The sequence below is a fragment of the Haplochromis burtoni genome, unplaced genomic scaffold (assembly GCF_018398535.1).
Source record: "Haplochromis burtoni strain Fernald_Lab_line unplaced genomic scaffold, NCSU_Asbu1 Contig_103, whole genome shotgun sequence".
Classification (NCBI taxonomy): domain Eukaryota; kingdom Metazoa; phylum Chordata; class Actinopteri; order Cichliformes; family Cichlidae; genus Haplochromis; species Haplochromis burtoni.
In genome coordinates this window covers 1559526-1577877 of record NW_024582464.1, presented here as the reverse complement: position 1 = coordinate 1577877, position 18352 = coordinate 1559526, and the positions used below count along the sequence as shown (strand labels likewise).

Here is an 18352-nt window from a genome sequence, read left to right as displayed (position 1 = left end):
TCAGTGCGCCCCAGGGTGGCTGTGGCTACAATGTAGCTGCCATCACCAGTGTGTGAATGTGTGTGTGACTGGATGTGTAAAGCGCTTTGGGGTCCTTAGGGACAAATACAGGCCATTTACCATCCATTTAATAGAGTTTTAAAGTACAGACAAATGAACAGTTTCACCAGAAAATGTTGGTGTTGGTGTTTGTTCTATAATATTGTACTGACCTGGTAATCTGACTGTAGCACCCCAGTGCCTGAGGAGGCCCCAGAGGGTCCGATCCGAGGTTTCTTGTTGGGTGGCCCCTGGTCCTGACCGTGCTGTAGCGCTGCAGTGGTGGCCCCCGTGGCTCCGGCGGTGCCGTTGGTTTGAGCAGAGCTCTGCTGGGAGGGGGCCTGCTGGGCTGCTGTCTGCTGCTGGTTCTGGGCCTGAGCCTGGCCAGTTGTCTGCTGGTGCTGCTGGGTCTGGTTCTGCACAAAGACACACAAAGCTGAAAGTGGGTTGGGATTTATGGAGTGGAGAAAGAGAGACGCTGTGACTAAAAGCGAGTGTGTGGAATGATCTCGGGTTCTTGCTGAAAACAAGAAACCAAGATTTTGCTCTATGTTTAGCTGTAGGTTGTTCTTTTCTGCATCTGTGACCCACTTTCCCACTCAGATGACTGGATTGAAATGCAGCTCAACAACATGAGTTTAGAGTTTTAAGGACGCATTAAAAAAAACTTAAGTAGACCACAAGAAATGTTAACCTAATGAGCCAAAGGAAGGAAGGAAACGTATACTAACTCATCTGAGGATGAGACAGTAAGGATAGCTCATATTCTCTGTCCGTCTATATTGTTAATAAAGCAGCTATTACATATCTATTTCCATGTTTTGAGAATCTGTTGCCCATTTATGCTGCTGGCTCAGGCCCTAAAGCCCTAAGTCTGGTTTCAAGTTCAAAAATCGAGACCGCAATGACGGACCAAAATCATTGTTATGGTTTCTGCCAGCAGCCATACCCCAGAGATGCCCCAAATGGCCCTTGGATGTGGATGCGTGGCTGAGTTGAGGGAATGAGACACCCTGTGTGAACAGTTCAGTCCTTCCTCAGGTGATTATTAAATATGGTTCACAGAAATCTGCAGCCAGTTTCTGGTGCAAACATTCATTACGTTCTGGCTCATTATGTGGCAATTATGTGGTTTAAAATTTAGTCAAAATTTGAAATTTGGTGTAAAAATTTGACACAGTTGTGAATTTATCAGTTTATGGCTACAATTCAGGAATTCAGTGTGCAGAATGTTGACCTTCAAGCCACCACGGGGCTTTTAGGGTCACACTTACTAAGTGGGACAAATTAGCATGATGCCACAGTCGCAAAAATGCGCTGATGGGAGTGGAAAGTTCTGAGGCGATCCCCTAACAATCCGCTTGTTTGTATACAAAAATGAAGGCGGTCACATCAACAATGACCAGCATTCTACAAAGAACACGGCAGATTACAAGCATATGAGCTACCGTGAGAAAGTGAATAATGAGCATAGGCACAGGTTTCTTTCCAGAGACAGCATAAGACCATGAAATCAGTCAGTAGGGACCCAGTGAAGAGTTGTAGGACACAGCCAAAGTTTGGCACTGCACTCACAGCTGTGACCCATCCAGTGGCACAATTATCTTTCCTCCTTTCAATCCAAATAAATGACACCCCTTAAAACACCATCAAGCACAATTAAGACAAGCAGAAAATTCTGTGCCACAAACCTTGGTAAATCAAGTAACAAGTTCTTTTCTTTGAAAAAAGAAAATAAAAACATCCCATGATCGGCTTACAGTGGGCTGAATTTGTCAGTTTGCTTACTTACAAACAAACAAACAAACAAACAGTCTCTAATTTTTATGGTTATTTCATTTTAACAGAGACAGAATATCAACCAAAAATCCAGAAAAGCTAGAAGCTGATTACATTTACATTTCCCTGAGTGAAATAAGTATTTGATCCCCTACAACCCAGCAGGATTTCCCATACATTGCACATGTCCCCGTGTGTCCACAGAATCAATGTCTTCCATTCCAGCTTCTCTGCCACCATGAACAAGAGCAAAGCAAAGATATCAGACTTGCACAAGGCTGTCACCAAGAAGCTTGGTGAGACAATGATAACTGTTGGTGCGATTTCTTTAAATGGAAGAAATATAAACTAATTTTCAGTCGTCCTCGATCTGGAGCGCCGTGCAAGATCACGCCTCATCAGGTGAGGATGAAAGATGGTGGATCAAAAATATCTGAAAAACTGCATTTAGTCAATATAATGGCAGATATAGTGGCTAGTGTATTTTAGTATGAATGTACAGCATGATGTGTAATCCTGCATGCAATTTCATAAAATCAGCAGCTTTCACTTCAGTCTGCAATCAGCAGTTTTGGTGTTGTACTGATTTGGAGCAGCCAAATTATTTTGTTTATGTTGTCTATTATTGATTGTGCATGTCCACACTTTATGCTGACAGGAAGTCCAACCAAAGCAGTGCAAGCCGAGCTCCTCAAACACTCTGTTCTCTGGTGTAAAGCTCAGATCTTTTCCAGCCAGCAGCTACCAATATGATGTAGGAACAGCGGTCACATGGAGCCATCGGCCTCTGCCTCAGTGCTCACTCTCTCATTAGATTTCACAACAAAAATCTTATCTTAATCTTAGCGCCTTTGAAAAAAGGCTGCGCTTTTTAAGCTACATGCAAAGCAACAATGAAACACAGAGCACAAGGACGGTCAGCCTCCTCATGCACTTGTGTACACCGTGTACAGTGTGTCCCTGCCTCTGGCAAAGTCGCCACTAAATGCCTGCGCTGAGTTATTACACTGTAAAAATAACTCAAGGGACACTGTTGACTCAACTAAGATACTGCTTTCTAAGAACCAGTAGTACTATAACCTCATATCACTCCAGTAGATAACAATATCTGTTGTTTATGGCTGAAAGGGAAAGTGCCTGGACACATTTGGAGCTACCACTTGGAATAGCAATAGTACAATCCACTAGTGAAAAGCTGTACATTAAGACTTTATCAATTTAACAGTCCCCAAAATTTCTACAGAAAAAGCCTGAAAAATAAATGCAAGACTTTGTGAGGTGGGACAGCCGCGCATTAACCCATAAAATACACCAAAAACTGCCACATTAGACCCCATTGACAACTAACTTAAGATGGGACGTTAAGTCAACTGACACAATACCGATCGATGTTTTAGTTTCTGAAAATGTGACGGTACTTTTTTAACCATGCAGATACTGCAGGCAGTATATATACCAAGAAGGGTTGTCCAAATATCTATACTCTAGTGCTGAACATTAATATCAGCTTAGGTATTCGCACATTAGCAGTGCCACAAACTGTGCCGTCTTCACACGCAGCTTCGCTCGGCACTGCTGCAGACAGGCGGGTACACAGCCCTTTCTCTCACTAACAGCTTAGCACATGAACAGTAGCACAACAAAGCATCTCAAAGACTGACATCCCAATCTTTATGAGGATGTTTCTGAGGTGTTAATGTAGCCATGTAACTATTAGCAATAACCTAAAAGCTGCATTCGCCGCCAGTGAAGTTATCTGTAAGGCAGCGGCTAGACTGCCTTACAGTCTAAGGCACAGGATAACTGGATAACACTTACCTTTTCTGTTTTCTCCTCTGGCTCGTCTTCATTAAGAAATTCTCGTTTGGGGTAGGGGATCTGACAGCCAGCAAACACACTAGAAGAAAACAGATGAAATTAGTGATTGAAGCACCAACACGAAACACTGTGTTGATTAAAGTTTGCAAAAGTTTACTAAGGCTCACTCAGTGGTTGGTAATGGGTCCTCTAGGAAGTACGGGTCCTGCAGCGCCTGCTCTGATGTGATTCTTTTAGTCGGGTCCATTGTGAGGAGCTTTTGGAGCTGAAGGCAGAAAAATACACATGGTTACAAGATCTATATATACACACACACACACACACACACCTGATCAGTGTACGATAGGAAAATACAAAAAAAAAAAGGTGGGGCCAGGGCTTCCTGATTAGTGGACTTTCAAAATAAGACGATTTTATTACGTATTAATAGTAATAGTATACGTGTTTACATAGTTATACTGTGTGCACCTGCACCTCATTTGGGGAATAACAGCCCAGTCGATGACCCTTTAAAGTTTATTACTTTTAAGGTGAGTTTAATGGTTAATTAGTTAGCAGTTACAGTTAGGTTTGGTCACCAGGAAATGGACATAATGCCTCTAAAGTAACTGAACTAAGATATATGTGTGTGTGTGTGTGCACTTACCAACAAGAACACCTTGCTGTCTGGTTTCACTTTATGCTTCTCCATGTATTTGATTAAGCTGCTGTTTGCATACCTGTTGGATGACAAATGACAGCATATGTGATATTTCATTTACAAGTCTACAAGCTCCCCGATTATAGAGAGGTCATTAGAGCGGCCACCCACGTCGTCCTCCTGAAGTCTTTTTGCAGTGTGGGGTACTCTGGCATCTTCCTGATGTCTTCCCAGTCTTTATCTGCGAAAGACACAAGCACGTGACTAAGTTAACACTTTTATCGATACACTAAACAATCTCTTGTATATGTGTGTGTGTGTGCAGACCTGCAGGGAAACCCATGACACTAAATATCCTGTCCAGCTGGTCGTGATGGAATGGGTTACTGGTCTTGATGTCTTCCTGGCGACAGTGAAAGATGGGCTCCGATGTTAGCAGCTCCGCAAAGATGCAGCCAATCGCCCAGATGTCTGAGGCACGCACACATGTAAACAGACAACACTTAGTCTCAGTATTGTGGAGATACACTAGCTACAATGGCTAAATCTTCCTGGATTACAGGAAGTCATTTTTTTCTGCTGGAATATTGATGTTAGTGTTACTGCTTAACTACCTGCATTGAAAATGCTACGTCCAGATGAACAGAATCAACCTTTTGGGATGATGTGACGTATTTATTTTTCTGTATAATGTTTATAATGTAGATTCTGCATTTCTCTGTAAGCGTGACCTACCTAAACAAAATTTCTTACCAATTCTGTTTTTTTCCTCATTATTAGAACTGACAACATACACAACTGAAACTAAACAACTGTATGTTGCACAATTTTCTCTCACTGAAACAACTGAAAATGAAGTGTCCTGCTACTGGAAAGAGGTGCAAAAATGTAATGAACACAGGCTGCTGTATGCTCAGCTCTACCTGGCATGTTACCTTTCCAAACAAAAGAAAAAGAAATGTCAGTTACACGCATCATTTTTCCAGTATGTTTATAACTTCACCAGATAACCAAATATCGACAGTTTTCTCTTTTTCACTCATCGTCATAATTTTAGCCACGTTGCCTGAAATTAGAAAATGTCAGCTGGATGATTTAAGCATCTGTCTTTTCGTTGCAAACATTTTCATGGTGGTCGCTATTTTGGAGAACTTTTACCCTCACGGTGAGGATCCTCCACAGTGGTTGTGACACAGTGGAGTGCATCTATTTGCTTGCGCTGCCCTGCACGTTTTGTGCATGCGTGAAATGGGCCGCCTCATAATCGGACACACGTGAGGCTGACCGGCCGGTCACCACACAGGGCGGAGAAAGCTGGAAAATCAGCTGATTCTATACTCTGGCCAGCTGATTGGTGCATGTCTGGGGTTTTTTTTGTTTGTTTTTTGTCCATTTCCTTGTTGTACTGCATTATTTATTATGTATTTTCAAAGCCCGACTAGGGAGAGTTGTTGGCTCCTCTTTTAAACTTGTTTGAATTAAATGTTCTGTTTTTGTATGTCAAGACACTTACATGTTACGTGATGTGAATACAATGCAATGGTGAGTCATTGCTAACAGCCTAAGTCGACTTCCATTCAATGGACTGATGTGGGAAGATGTAAGATACTGAGATTATAATGGAACATGTGCTCCACGATTGATTTATTCTGATGATGTCCATGGATCACATGAGTACTTTGAACTTATCAGCTGTGCATGTAAACCAAGAGACCCTGCTTCTAAAATCACAGCTAATTCTGTCAACTAACACAAACCTGATGCAGTTAAGCAAACAGCCAGGGATCAAAGTCCTGCCTTGGTGCAGAGCATTACGTTTTTTTCATCTGTGTGACTCACCAATAGCTTTGGTGTAGTGCCGGGCCCCCAGCAGCAGCTCCGGGGCCCTGTACCAGAACGTCACTACCACGGGGTCAAGGTCCGCCAGCGGCTTCAGCGGAGAGTTGAAGAGTCTGGCAAAACCCATGTCAGCTACAGAAGGTGCGAAAGAAGATAGACGCAGTTAGCAAACAAAGGCATTATCAGATAGAGATACAAATGCATGTTCAAGGCTGCTGTCAGAGCCACGGGTTCTAGACAGAACCTCGGGCGTCTCTCACACCGCAACTAAATATGAAACATCCACAACTGTAAAGCTGAACAAGGCAGGCTTTTAATGTCAAACCACATCTGTTCTACTTAGCATGAAAAGACAGTATTCTTTCCTTTTAGCAAAAAAATCCCTTGCTAAAACGGTAATGTGAGAAATAGAGCAATTTCCCACTGTTAAAAAAGTACCTTAACAGAAAACATAAAAGTTACACATAAATATTTAACTCTGCCTCATTCTAGTAAAGATTAACAGGAAACTGGCACAAACAGATTCTCTTCCTGTGTCTTTCTAACAGACAGCAGAATAAGGTACAGCTCCCCTAGAACCTGGTCAGTGGTCTGTGTATGGCTTTTAAATAGCCAGTCACAAACACACACCAGTGGCTGCAGAGATTACAAGTTTTCCTGCTGTTGCTGCTGTCATCTTGGATTGTGGAGTTGGGATTGGAAGGACTGCTATTGCAAATTGGAATTCCGACTTCCCACTTCGAATGGAGCACACTATTAAGCAAGATATGCTTTCACTACCACCATGAGTGAGCAGTGTCCTTGGCTTATCAATCAAATGTGGTTAGTTTCAAAACACCAGCATTCTGTTGGTTTGAGTTACATCAGAGAAAACTTACAGTAAGGATAATCAAGCACCACAATAATGAGTGCACTGAGTAATATGGAACGTAAATCCATCCTTATCAAATTAGTCGTGTTTAGATGGCAACAGCATGAGAAGAAGAAAATGTGACACTGTGTAGCTCAAATACAAATGACAGACTAAAGGCAGCCTATTCTGAATCAGCTTTATTTCCACTGGTGAAGTGGGGGACATGACCCCTCCACATTTTACATTCACCTCTGTAGCTGCCACTAAACCTGAGCAATCACCAAGAGCAAGAGTTCTGGGGGTTTTTTTTCAAGTCACATTTCTGGGATCTACAGAAGTGGGATTATAGTCTTATATGGATACCACATATGGGTAGTCTTATTGTGCCAACTTCTATACGCGCAGTAAATAAATATGCTAATATTGGACAATGCTAATTGGACATTTCACTGTTTTTTTAATGACTTTAAAGATGCATTGTACTGATCATAGAACTGATCACAGACTGTATGTATAAGATGGAGGTAGAATCTGAGTCTGAAAATGGAAAGACTACAGAAATCCTTTAAATCTGCATTCTTTGTAATGGCCAGTAGGGGGCAACTGGTTGGTTGTACAAAGAAGTTGATGGGAAAACACCTCTCGGCTGACCTCAGTAAACTCTGAGGTCATAGAATGAGTGAGGTGAGATCATGATGAATAATGTGCTCAGTTTCAGATTCAGGTCTTACTGAATATAATTAAAATGTTAATTAGAATTAAAAGTAAAACTTGTCACTGACACTGTTCTTGGATGAGCCTTGTACAGAGTTTTGCATTTGCCTACTAATGATACTAATGATGATGATGATTCATAATGAAACGTTCACAGAAAATACAACACTGACTGTAAAGCAATATCTAATAAGAACAAATAAGGCTGAAAAAGTTGTTCGCTTAACCAACGTGCATTCAAATACAATTATAATGAATGTGATTTCTGATACTTAGTTCACATTCTCCTAAAAAATGAATGAATGAAAGTTGGAAATGAATAAAATGAACATCCTGCTCCATGTAACTATTAAGATATTAAACATATTTATTAAACCACAGCAGCCTTGTGGCGTTCATTCAAGTAAAACTTTTACCAGCACCAGTTGCAAAGACTCTGGCTGCACTGGAACAACACTCTATGCTATTACTGGGAGTACGGGGTTTAAAAATAGATGCCAGCAATGCAGCATTACCCTTCAACACTCCCCTGGCCAGCTGGCTTATGCAACAGGACTGATCTGAGCTTCCTGTCAGCCTCTCTGGACAAGGTTAAACGTTGTGGCTATCAGACAATCAAACACGTCAACAACCTAATTGATCCACTTTCGTGCTGACACAAGTACCTAAAGGTTGTGTAAGTTTCAAATCAGTCAAGCAGTTTAAATGATGTTTTTTTAAATCTACTTTACCAATTTTAACTCTTCCTCGTTCGGGGCCTTCCCCCATCACCAGGATGTTAGCTGGTTTCTGTGGGAGAAAGAGACAGAACATTACGAGGTGTTGCGTATACTAAAAATCACTCTGTTTTTAACTTGGAAGTACAATAAATGTAAATGGTTCTAACACACAGTTGGACTGATAATACGTTCAGAATACCCGTGGTATTACAGTATCAGTGGTTCCCTTTGCAGAAACATGTTGAGTGGTTATTGACTGTCCTGTTTTTGTAATGAAGCACACAACCACATGACTATGTCAGTGAGCCTTTTTCCGGGAGTGCACTTAAGCCAAGTGATCATACACCCAGGAATGGAGTCAAACACGCTCAAGCAGCTGGGTGTGTTCATCTGGTTTCCAGAGAGAAACTGGAACCACACAAGTTCCAAGAAGTAAAAGCTTTGTTAGCCAACCAAGCTGACTGCCGCCACTTATGTGGACACAAGCCATAGCCCAGCACATGCTGTGGCTTTTCAAATCACCCAATTGATATTGGTATTTAAAATCCTATATTAGTTGTTAGGCTGAGTACATTTCACAATAACAGGAGAACAGGTTGAGTTCTTTTTTGTTTTTAGGTCCAAGCCTTAAAAAACATCCTAGACCAACGATGTTAGGTAGTTCAGAAGCATTCATTTAGATGATGTTTAACCACCGTTTAACCACAAATGTTAAATTTTAGAACTGTGAGTTCACTTTGGCAAAGAACAAATCATAAACAAATTAAATTAAAATACAATGAACAGGTGAGGAGAACTAAAACACGTGACGTGAAGCTTTTCACAGATATAGTCGTTTGATCCAAAACTGATTAGTCCTTCTCCTGTTCAAGTGATGAAATAGTGCAAACTGAACAAGAACACTGACTTCCTTTTTTAGATTTATTTTTGCCTTTGTTGATAGGGCAGCACAGAGAGTATTCCATTCAGTTTTATATATATATCTGGCGCCAAATCCCAACAACAGTCACCACAAGGCACCTTATATTGTAAGGTAAAGACCCTACAATGATACAGAGAGAGCCCAGAGAAAGCACTTGGGCAAAAGTGGGAAAAAAGTATTTTTGTAAAGATGTTATTACTAAAGGCTACTAGAGTAGCTTTGCATGATTCACTGCTCGGAATAATCCCTAGTTATCTTATACTGGGCATTGGTGCAGCCCTTCAGTTCATTCTCTGCTTGAAATAAGCTGATCTAGCCTAACTTTCTTTAAGGCTACACTCACTTTAAGCAACTTACTCACTTGTTGGCAAGTGGGCCTTCTGTGGGGGGCAACAAGTGCCATGTGCCACTGATGATCATATTAGGGATATCCCCTCTATGATGTCACACAGTGCCAAGCATCTCCCAAACAGAAAATTAGGAGGCTGTTGGCTCACACACATTCAGACGTCAACATGTGAAACTGGTCCACTGTGTAAACAGTATATAGCTGGGATGGGAAATAGGGAAAGATTAACCTATTACATTTTCACTTAGTAAATATAACAGTAGTTACTGCAGCACAGCAAACTAGACGCTCAACGTTGACATTTAATTAACAAATTGTTAATTTTATAGTGTTCACTGGATTTCTCTGAGCCTGTTGGCTGACGGCGGTTGCTTACTCCCCCAGCTGAAAATTAGATGGATCAGAGTGGAATTAGGAGGCCCCTAAAGCTGAATGGCCACCAATGCATACAACACCCTTCAGAGTCACAGGATGCATTGCTAAAATGAGTAATTAAAACAGCTTTGAATGCTGTTATCTGTGTTTTCCTCTTCAGAAAGGAATGTGGAGCATGAAGAAGTGTGGTTCAGCCTTTTGCCACAGGGCTCGCGGCACAGCATCTAGGACGCAACACATGAAGGCCGATGTATTTTTCTCACTGCTCTTCAGACCATTCGCTAACTCAACTTCTTGCATATAATTTGCAGTTGTAAGCACAGTGGTTTTAAGTCTCTGAATTACCAGAGGATATAAAATGCATCGGAAAACCTCTGTACGTTTTCTCAGAGGGCAAAAAATATCAGTGGGCCCATGTTTTTGAAGTTTACCTTGTCGTGCAGTAGGATGCAGTAATGCTTGTTGTCAAACTGTCTCCCTGGGTGTTTGAGTGAATGTGAACCCTCTGGCTTGGCAGACTCAGATCTGACTGGCAAACGTATTTTGTTGCCATAGAAACAGCACTAATAATGAGATCTGCTATTCATGCCCACAACATGACACCCCCACGATCGGCAAACACAAAGACAAGCGTCTCTTCAAAGGCCCGAGGAGTTCAGCCCCTCTTTCAAATTCTAAACAGACCTAAGTGAATTAATATGCCTAGCCTGAACGTACTCTTTTTTCTTTTTTTTACTTCTTGAATGTTCTGTAAAAAGACCTGAGTGAGTGCCAGTGCCTTCAAAATGCAAAATGAGCATGCAAAAATGAAGTTTGATGTAAATAAGTTCACGTGTCTAATGGAAGGAAAAGCTGAAAAGTAGAAACATGAGTGCAAGAGGGACTGTTTCAAAGAGCAGCAGACCACAGTGATATAAGGAGATGTAATAAATTGATTGAAATATGCACCAAAGTTAGTGAAGCATGCACCAAATTCCTTTTCACATCCCCCATATTAAGATTTCCCTTCAAATGCAGCCAGTGAAATTAATCAGTTCCATTTGGACAGTTTCATAAATGGATCGGGAGCCAGGGGAAAATAAACACTCTCCGCCCCACAGAGGATCTGTAAACCCAGTCCTTAGGGACGCGGCCCTCTTTTACAAAATCATTTACATCTTTGTATCAAAAAGTAGGCCACTTCAGGAGCCAAACTTACACACTTACGTAACAGAGTGGGCAAGCTGATAAACAAGCTGAAGCGAAAGGTGACAGCCTACAGGACTCATCAACGACCAACTGTCCAGATAATGAAGCCCCTTTGAGCTATTAGTGCAGTATGCAGTAGTATTAAAGCATGCTTCATCCTTTCACGCAGCCAGTTGGTTGGTTCAACTCTCGTTCTGCTTTTCCTCAAGTAGCTGCTGTTTGTTTACAGTGTGTGGAGTGAGAGTACTCAACCCCTAGGAGCGGTGCTTGGCAACAGCGGGGAGGAAGAAGTCTCATTTAGCCAGAAGGGACCTCTGGCACAACCAGGGTTAGGGAGCACCAGGCAACCGTTTCGAATAGTTGTAGGGTGACGCAAAATACAAGGGGGAGGAAAAAAAGCACTGTATTAATACCAATGCTGCTACAATGAGATATTACTCAAGCTGACAAATCACCTGTAAACAGAGTGAATTAATAACACGCAGACTGCTGAAGCAAGGCAGCGATTAAATCTGTCATGAAAATATGAGGAAATTTGTTTGGTGATAAGGCATTAAGGCTGAACTTGGAGAATTCAAGCCTGACTCATGTTATCATTTACATCTAGACCACTGAGATAAGAGGAAATGCACGCCTGTCCAGGAAAACATTCAGGTCATCTAATTTTAAAAAAAGAACTTGACCCTTGAAAGTGAGCTTTATTAACCCCAGTCCAGTAACAACGCAACGTGAAGGGAAACCAGATGATCCGACGAGGATGTTTCTGGGATTTTGATTAAAAGAGGCCTTCAGTATAAAAAAAATTCCAGGAGTAATGTTAAAACTGAAATAAGAAAACACAGCTGAAACTGGGCTGCAAACAGAACACTTCATGGTCCGGCTGTACCAAATGTCATATTTAACCAACATTGCTTTAAGTTTTTGTTAAATCCCTGTTGCCACAATTCCTTTCCCCTTATGTCTTATCCTTTCCTCCTCCACTGAGATTGGGACTAAGATGTGAGGACAGGAGTTGAGGATGTACAAGATTAGAAAAAGGGGGTAAAAACAACTAAGAACTACTGGAAACCACAGACACCAGAACACACAAAAGGAAATAATTGGTGTAGAGTTCTTAAGCTGAAAGTGCATCTGACCTACAGCAGACATTTGTTTAATCAGTGTGCAGTCAACGAATAAGTCCTACCAATAGGAATCACCAATCAGACAGTCATGAAGCTCCTGTTTTAAAGAAATATGATCAGAAATTATCTTATGTTTGGATCATTTCCATCATATTTCAATACAGCAGAGCTAATTGCATGCTACTAGCAGCCCAGATATTTTGAAAATTCAGATCTGGCTCTAGTCAAACTCTCTTGCTTTTGGACACTTCTTAAAATCTTAAAAAGGTAAAACAACAATATCTTTCCATTATTAAAGAGTTTATATATGACACATAAACTGCAGAAATAAGTTAGTTTTAGTGCAAAACACAGATGCTGTGTACAGATTACATTGTTTTACTCGTGTCAGTGGATTAAATACCTCTTGGTAATAATAGAAGTAAATAGGTTAATATTAACAATTATAATCTGAATGAGACACCAGATTAGAATTCAACTCATCTATGCAAAACTGAATGAAAACTAAAGCAAACTTCTCAGTGCAAGCACACACGGTTCACTTTCCCACTTTAGACACTGAAAAAAAAAAGTGGTTGTGTAGAATTCCACGCCTTGCATGATGAGTTTCTTACAGCCACCCACACAGTAATATGCATGTAGTATAGCACTGCTGGTTACTATAACAGATGACCTTCAGTAATACCCTAACACACACCACCCCTCTCTTAAGTGATTATTGGTACAGTCCATGGAAATGCATGCCTTTTGCTTTGGCCTGCAGAGTCAGGTTCTTGAATCAGCTATCTGTGCAGAGCGGTGGGCTTGACATCATCTTACATAAGACGGCAAGCACCTCTGATTGGGAGGGGGTGGGACGACAGGAGTAACTGCAAGAGTAAATGGGGGATGGGCTTTGTGACAGTGCAATGCACAGCACATGGATGCTTTCCAGAGAGTCAGAGCATGCTACACTCAAGCACAAAGACATGCTTATGCAACAGCAGAACTACTGCAGCTGTTAAAGATATAGTGGGCAGGAAAACCGTTCCCTGTGTGGCACAATACATGTCTGCTCCTCCCCTCGCATGTATTCACAATACAGCTCATGGGAAGACTTTCACATCTACTTAGACAGCAGTAAGAGGCCTTGGGTAGATTTTTCCATAACGTAGCATCATGTTTGCTACGAGCAGTCTCTCTAATTTCAGTTGTTATTTCTCATGCCCGCGCAGAGACCCGACACAGAGCCAGGCACCTGCACAAAAGACGCTAATCTCACCGATGACAAGAGACAAGAATGAAATTTACGAGTGAGGTTATGTGGCAACAATGGCAGGAAGCCCTGGCAGAGAGACAGCAAAATAACGGCTGCAGCGAAAATAATCGAGGGGCCGGAAATGTTGGTGTGTAGATAAGACTGGTGTGACCTTAAGAGAGCCAAAACATCCACACAGCTACTGTAAGAGAATTCATATTGTGTATATTATGAACTTTGGTGCTTAAGGTTTCCACAAATTTACAAAGTGCTACAAAATAAAAGTCTGTACGAAACATCCTGACACGTTATTTTACTGAAGACATGTTTCAGGCTCACAGAGTCAACATTAATGTTACTACTAACACTTGTGTTTTTCCTACTATGGCAACTGCTGTGAGCAACAGAGACTACTAAAGCCATGCTGGCACACTGTGAGTGCATGATTTGATGGATGGTTGCTAGTTCACACACACTACAGCACAGCGTATACTCGGCAGCTCTAACTGGTTGTTTCACCTTGTTTTATTTCTTGCTGCAGGCCTAATCAAGGGAACAAATAACGAAAACAATTGTAGTTTGCTGGTCTAACACCTGATTTATGCTTCAGCAGTAAGTCTACGCCATAATCTACAACGTAAGCTGATGTGCACCCTCATCAGGTTGTAGCACAACATTAGGTCGACGCAGCCCGCAGCTATTGTGATTGTCCTGTTCAGCAGTGTCGATTCTTCCTGTGCACTTCCAGCTACTTTTTCACTGCAGTGTTTTAATTTATCAGTAACAGAATAATAATTATCATCTCAGTAAAAGGAATTATAAGGTTATCGGTTCTTAGACTGTCACTACAATCAGCTGTGTCTCCAGCAGGAAAAAAGTGGCACAGTTTACATTACTTTTATTTTTATTACACTAAAGAATGAGAGCGCGATGGCAAAGTGGAGACTGCTCCAGGACAGAAACAACTGCTAACACCTTGCACCTGCACAGACAGCATGCTAACACTAAGCTAGCCAAGAGCCCAGAGTGGTGTTAAAGCTGAGTAAATGCTGACCCCAGCCCAGCACTGCGATAAAGTGAGCCGTCATTTGTGGCGAAATCAGCCACTGCTGAACTTCAAAGGGTAACAAACTGAAGCCTGTAGCCTCCATTTCTACCTGTTCATGTTTCTAAAATAGAATCACTCTGGTGATCGCTTTAAAGTGCTGGTTTTCATCTTCGCTCTGTGCTGTCGGCTTTGTTTTCATACCTAAATTCTAAGAAAAAAAGATCATGAGTCTACTTATACAGGTAGACATATAAGTAGATATATAGGTGTGTGGGGCTGTAGCCTGTAGGTTTATATTGTTAAAGAGAGGGAAGAGAAATACCTCCAACATCCACAAACATTTCACCACGAAGCATGTAATGATTTGCATGAGTGTAACGTCACTGATATGCTGCTTAGAGATTATGGCAACTCGCAAAGTGGAGCCAATGAGGATTGATAAGTGATATTGACAATGGAATCGGAATTGCTAAATTCCTATCAATTCCCATCCCTCCTTGTAAGGAGGAATTTAATACTACCGTGTTTTGTATTTTATCTAAATGGTCTATTTCATAGGATTCACACAAAGAATCCTGAATTTTGTTGGAGTTGTTTGTTGTTGTTTTCTTTTCTTTCTTTCTTTTTTACCCCAGGGTCTTGTTTTTAAGGTGTGATTTATCTGACAACTGAGGCAAAGGCCACTGTATACAACATAACAGCAAATATGGCATGTTTCTGTTGAGTGAAGTGAGGGTGTGCAGGATTAATGCCGGACTAAGCAAACAGATGATGAAGTCAACTAGAGCAGAGGCTATGGATAGCTATAACCCTCAGCAAAGACACTATTCATAGATTTAATCCTGACTGGTAAAAAGGTTGGTCCGAACAAAAAGAAACATCAAAGGAGAAAAAAGCATGAATGAGGACAACAAACAGTTGCTGCAGTGGACAGTTTACAGCTTACATGCTGGGACCTTCTCATCATAGGTGCACATGAGTACGTCAGTGGCCTGTCTACAGTACAAACACATGTGAGGAGCCATAACATGACTGGCTGAGAACACAAACATTTATGGTCTCGTCACTGACGCATTTACAGCATCCAAACTGTAGAAAACCTTTCTTTTTTTTTTTTTTGGGGGGGGGGGGGCTTTATTTTCACTTGCTTTATGTCAGTTACAGTGGATATCAGTGAAATCCTGATATCCAAGACAGATTTAATAAAATAAAAAACAAACTCTCATAAGTGCGATAAGTCTGACGGCCTGACTAAACCAGACAGAGCAGCAGTGGGAGAGTCATTTCTGAGTCAGTGTTCACTAAACTTACCATCTAAATCACTCAAAGCTGACTCACCTGTCATTTGAGGTTAGCTGAAACCCTAACTTGCACAAACTGACTAACTTTACCTTTAGTTTACCTTTAACTGATAAATCAATACTGGTGGCTTTTTAAGTATTTAACTTCAAGAGAGAAACTTTTATAGATACCTTGTGGATCACCAACAGACTGAAATACCTACTTGATCCATTCAGGTTTGCATAATGTGCTGTCAAGACACCACATGACTACAAAGGATCGTTTGGGATTACGTAAGACAACCGGACATAAAGAAAACGGAACCAATAGACAGATGCTTGAACTGTTTGGCAGCTCTGCCCTTTGACTTCTGAACCTGATTTATCTAAAGCCAAAAGCTTAGCTAACTTTCGCTTAAACAGTGTAATCTCAGTGAGCCAGTCTTACCAGAGCATTATCTGGAAAAAGGACTCAGTGCAGCCCATCTGACGTCAAAGCAGCAATGGCAGTAATCAAATCAAAGTTTCACCACATAATCTGCTGTTTGGTTAATTATACTTTTTCATCCACAAGCAAAAGTGCACATGGTCCTCAGTGGTGAGTGACAGATGCAGGGAGGCAGAGAGAGGCAGGGGAGATGCACTTACAGATGGGCTGTGGGAGTTTGCAGTGCTGAGTCATATGTTGGAAATTGTTCCAGTCCTGCTTTTTCTTTCTTTAACATGTGACAGATCTGTTTTCTCAGAAGGTGCCTGGAGCCACGTTGACTGGTTCTTTTCGGTGGCACTAGCATAACAAAATTGTATCTCCAAACAGACTGTCAGAAATCAGGTAATATACACAGCGACCTCCCTTCAACCAAAGCCCTGTGGGAAAAGCGAGGAGAACAGAGTCTCACAGGAACCACGTGTGTGTTGGAACCAGGTTAAAGGGTAGACGGGAGTCAGAAAGCACTCAGAGTTCAGGTCATTGTGCTTCTTCCAACAAATAAAATCATCATAACACATCACACGAAGACATAACAACGAAAGGCAGTGAAATAACACAGCTCTGCTCGGTGGAATCGTTCCGTGGGAACGAGTTCTGTGAGCAGTAGATATAGTAGAGTGGACAGCCTTCAGATAAGAGGTTCAGATATTTTCTCCCTAAATTTTCATTCCTAACAGTAAGATAGTCACACTATTTTATTTTCATTTCCTAATTGTTATCTAACACCTGTTACAGGAAGGTTTTACTTCCAGTATCAGTGGATTATTAGCTTTTCAAACTGCTTAGCTTTAGTAGTTTGAGCAGTTTGAGTTGGTTTTTTTATTTATAAAAATACGTGGTGGTGGTGGGGTTCTTTGTTGTTTCAGATAAAAGAAGGAAGTATGTTATTATATTTAACTTCATACCTAGCGTTTCCTTTCAGTTTCTCAATTTTAATAACCTTGGTTAATCACAATGCCTTTGGAAACATATGTATGGAGTGGGTAAGTGTCTGTAAAGGGAAATGAGAGCACTGAAGCTAATATAGCCACTCACCAGATCCCTGTGGAGCACCCAGTTGGCATGGAGGTAATGGATCCCATCCAGGATCTGATACAAGAGAGACTTCACCATCCCTCGGGGCAGCTGCATAGGCTTCTTATTGGCCTTGGAGGCGCGGTGGAACTTGATGATGTGCTGTGAAGCAAAGAAAGGGTTTGCCTCACTTATGCATGCCTCATCAGATGGAATAAACACAATATCTACAAAACCACCTCCAGTTGTCTCCTTTTCATACTTTCCCCAGAGCACCAAAAATATGAGTGAACAAATAAAACATTTGTAACAATCCAGAGACACTGGTGGCTTTTTAAGTATTTAACTTCAAGAGAGAAATTTTTATAGATACCTTGTGGATCACCAACAGACTGAAATACCTACTTGATCCGTTCAGGTTTGCATAACGGACAACGGTTTAGGGCACAGTGCTGAATCTTAATGTAAACATCATTAGGTAACCGTTTCTGTAGCACGAGGTTTTCTGTCATTCATTAATCATATGAACAGTTCTTGCTAGAAGTAATGGCGCAGAGACTCACCCACAAGTCGTGTTCGGCGTAGTCAAAGAGGAGCCAGACCTTTCTGTCACTGTGGGACAGGAACACTTTCTGGAGGGCGATCACATTTGGGTGTTTCAGTTCTCGTAACAGCTGGAACACACAGTGGAAAGGTCTGATTAATGTTTGTGCATCACATATGGTCATCTGATAACGATGTAACAACTGGCGAAAAGCACGAAATCAAGAAATAAGAGCTGTCGTGACAGAAAAAAATGTTAACTTTTGCATCTTCAAGAAAACAGCAAAAAGGAGCCGGAGGAATAAAAGTAAAATGGTAGACAAGAACAAAGTGTCGCCTGTCCTCACACACCTTAAATAATCTTGAATTGCCCCCAAAAAA

At 41.3% G+C, this 18352-nt stretch overlaps 1 protein-coding gene across 1 annotated transcript in view; it reads right to left on the bottom strand.

Annotated features, from left to right (window-relative positions):
* The window catches only part of cdk19 (cyclin-dependent kinase 19), a 71801-nt gene that overhangs the window by 9330 nt on the left and 44119 nt on the right, over positions 1 to 18352 (bottom strand). Inside the window, exons 3-12 of the mRNA XM_005931062.3 lie at positions 17992 to 18102; positions 17450 to 17590; positions 8414 to 8471; positions 6116 to 6247; positions 4604 to 4747; positions 4448 to 4517; positions 4283 to 4355; positions 3804 to 3901; positions 3637 to 3715; positions 213 to 455 (exon numbers count right to left, since the gene is read on the bottom strand). Of these exons, the coding sequence (XP_005931124.1) occupies positions 213 to 455; positions 3637 to 3715; positions 3804 to 3901; positions 4283 to 4355; positions 4448 to 4517; positions 4604 to 4747; positions 6116 to 6247; positions 8414 to 8471; positions 17450 to 17590; positions 17992 to 18102 (1149 nt within the window). The remainder of the gene's footprint in view (positions 1 to 212; positions 456 to 3636; positions 3716 to 3803; positions 3902 to 4282; positions 4356 to 4447; positions 4518 to 4603; positions 4748 to 6115; positions 6248 to 8413; positions 8472 to 17449; positions 17591 to 17991; positions 18103 to 18352) is intronic.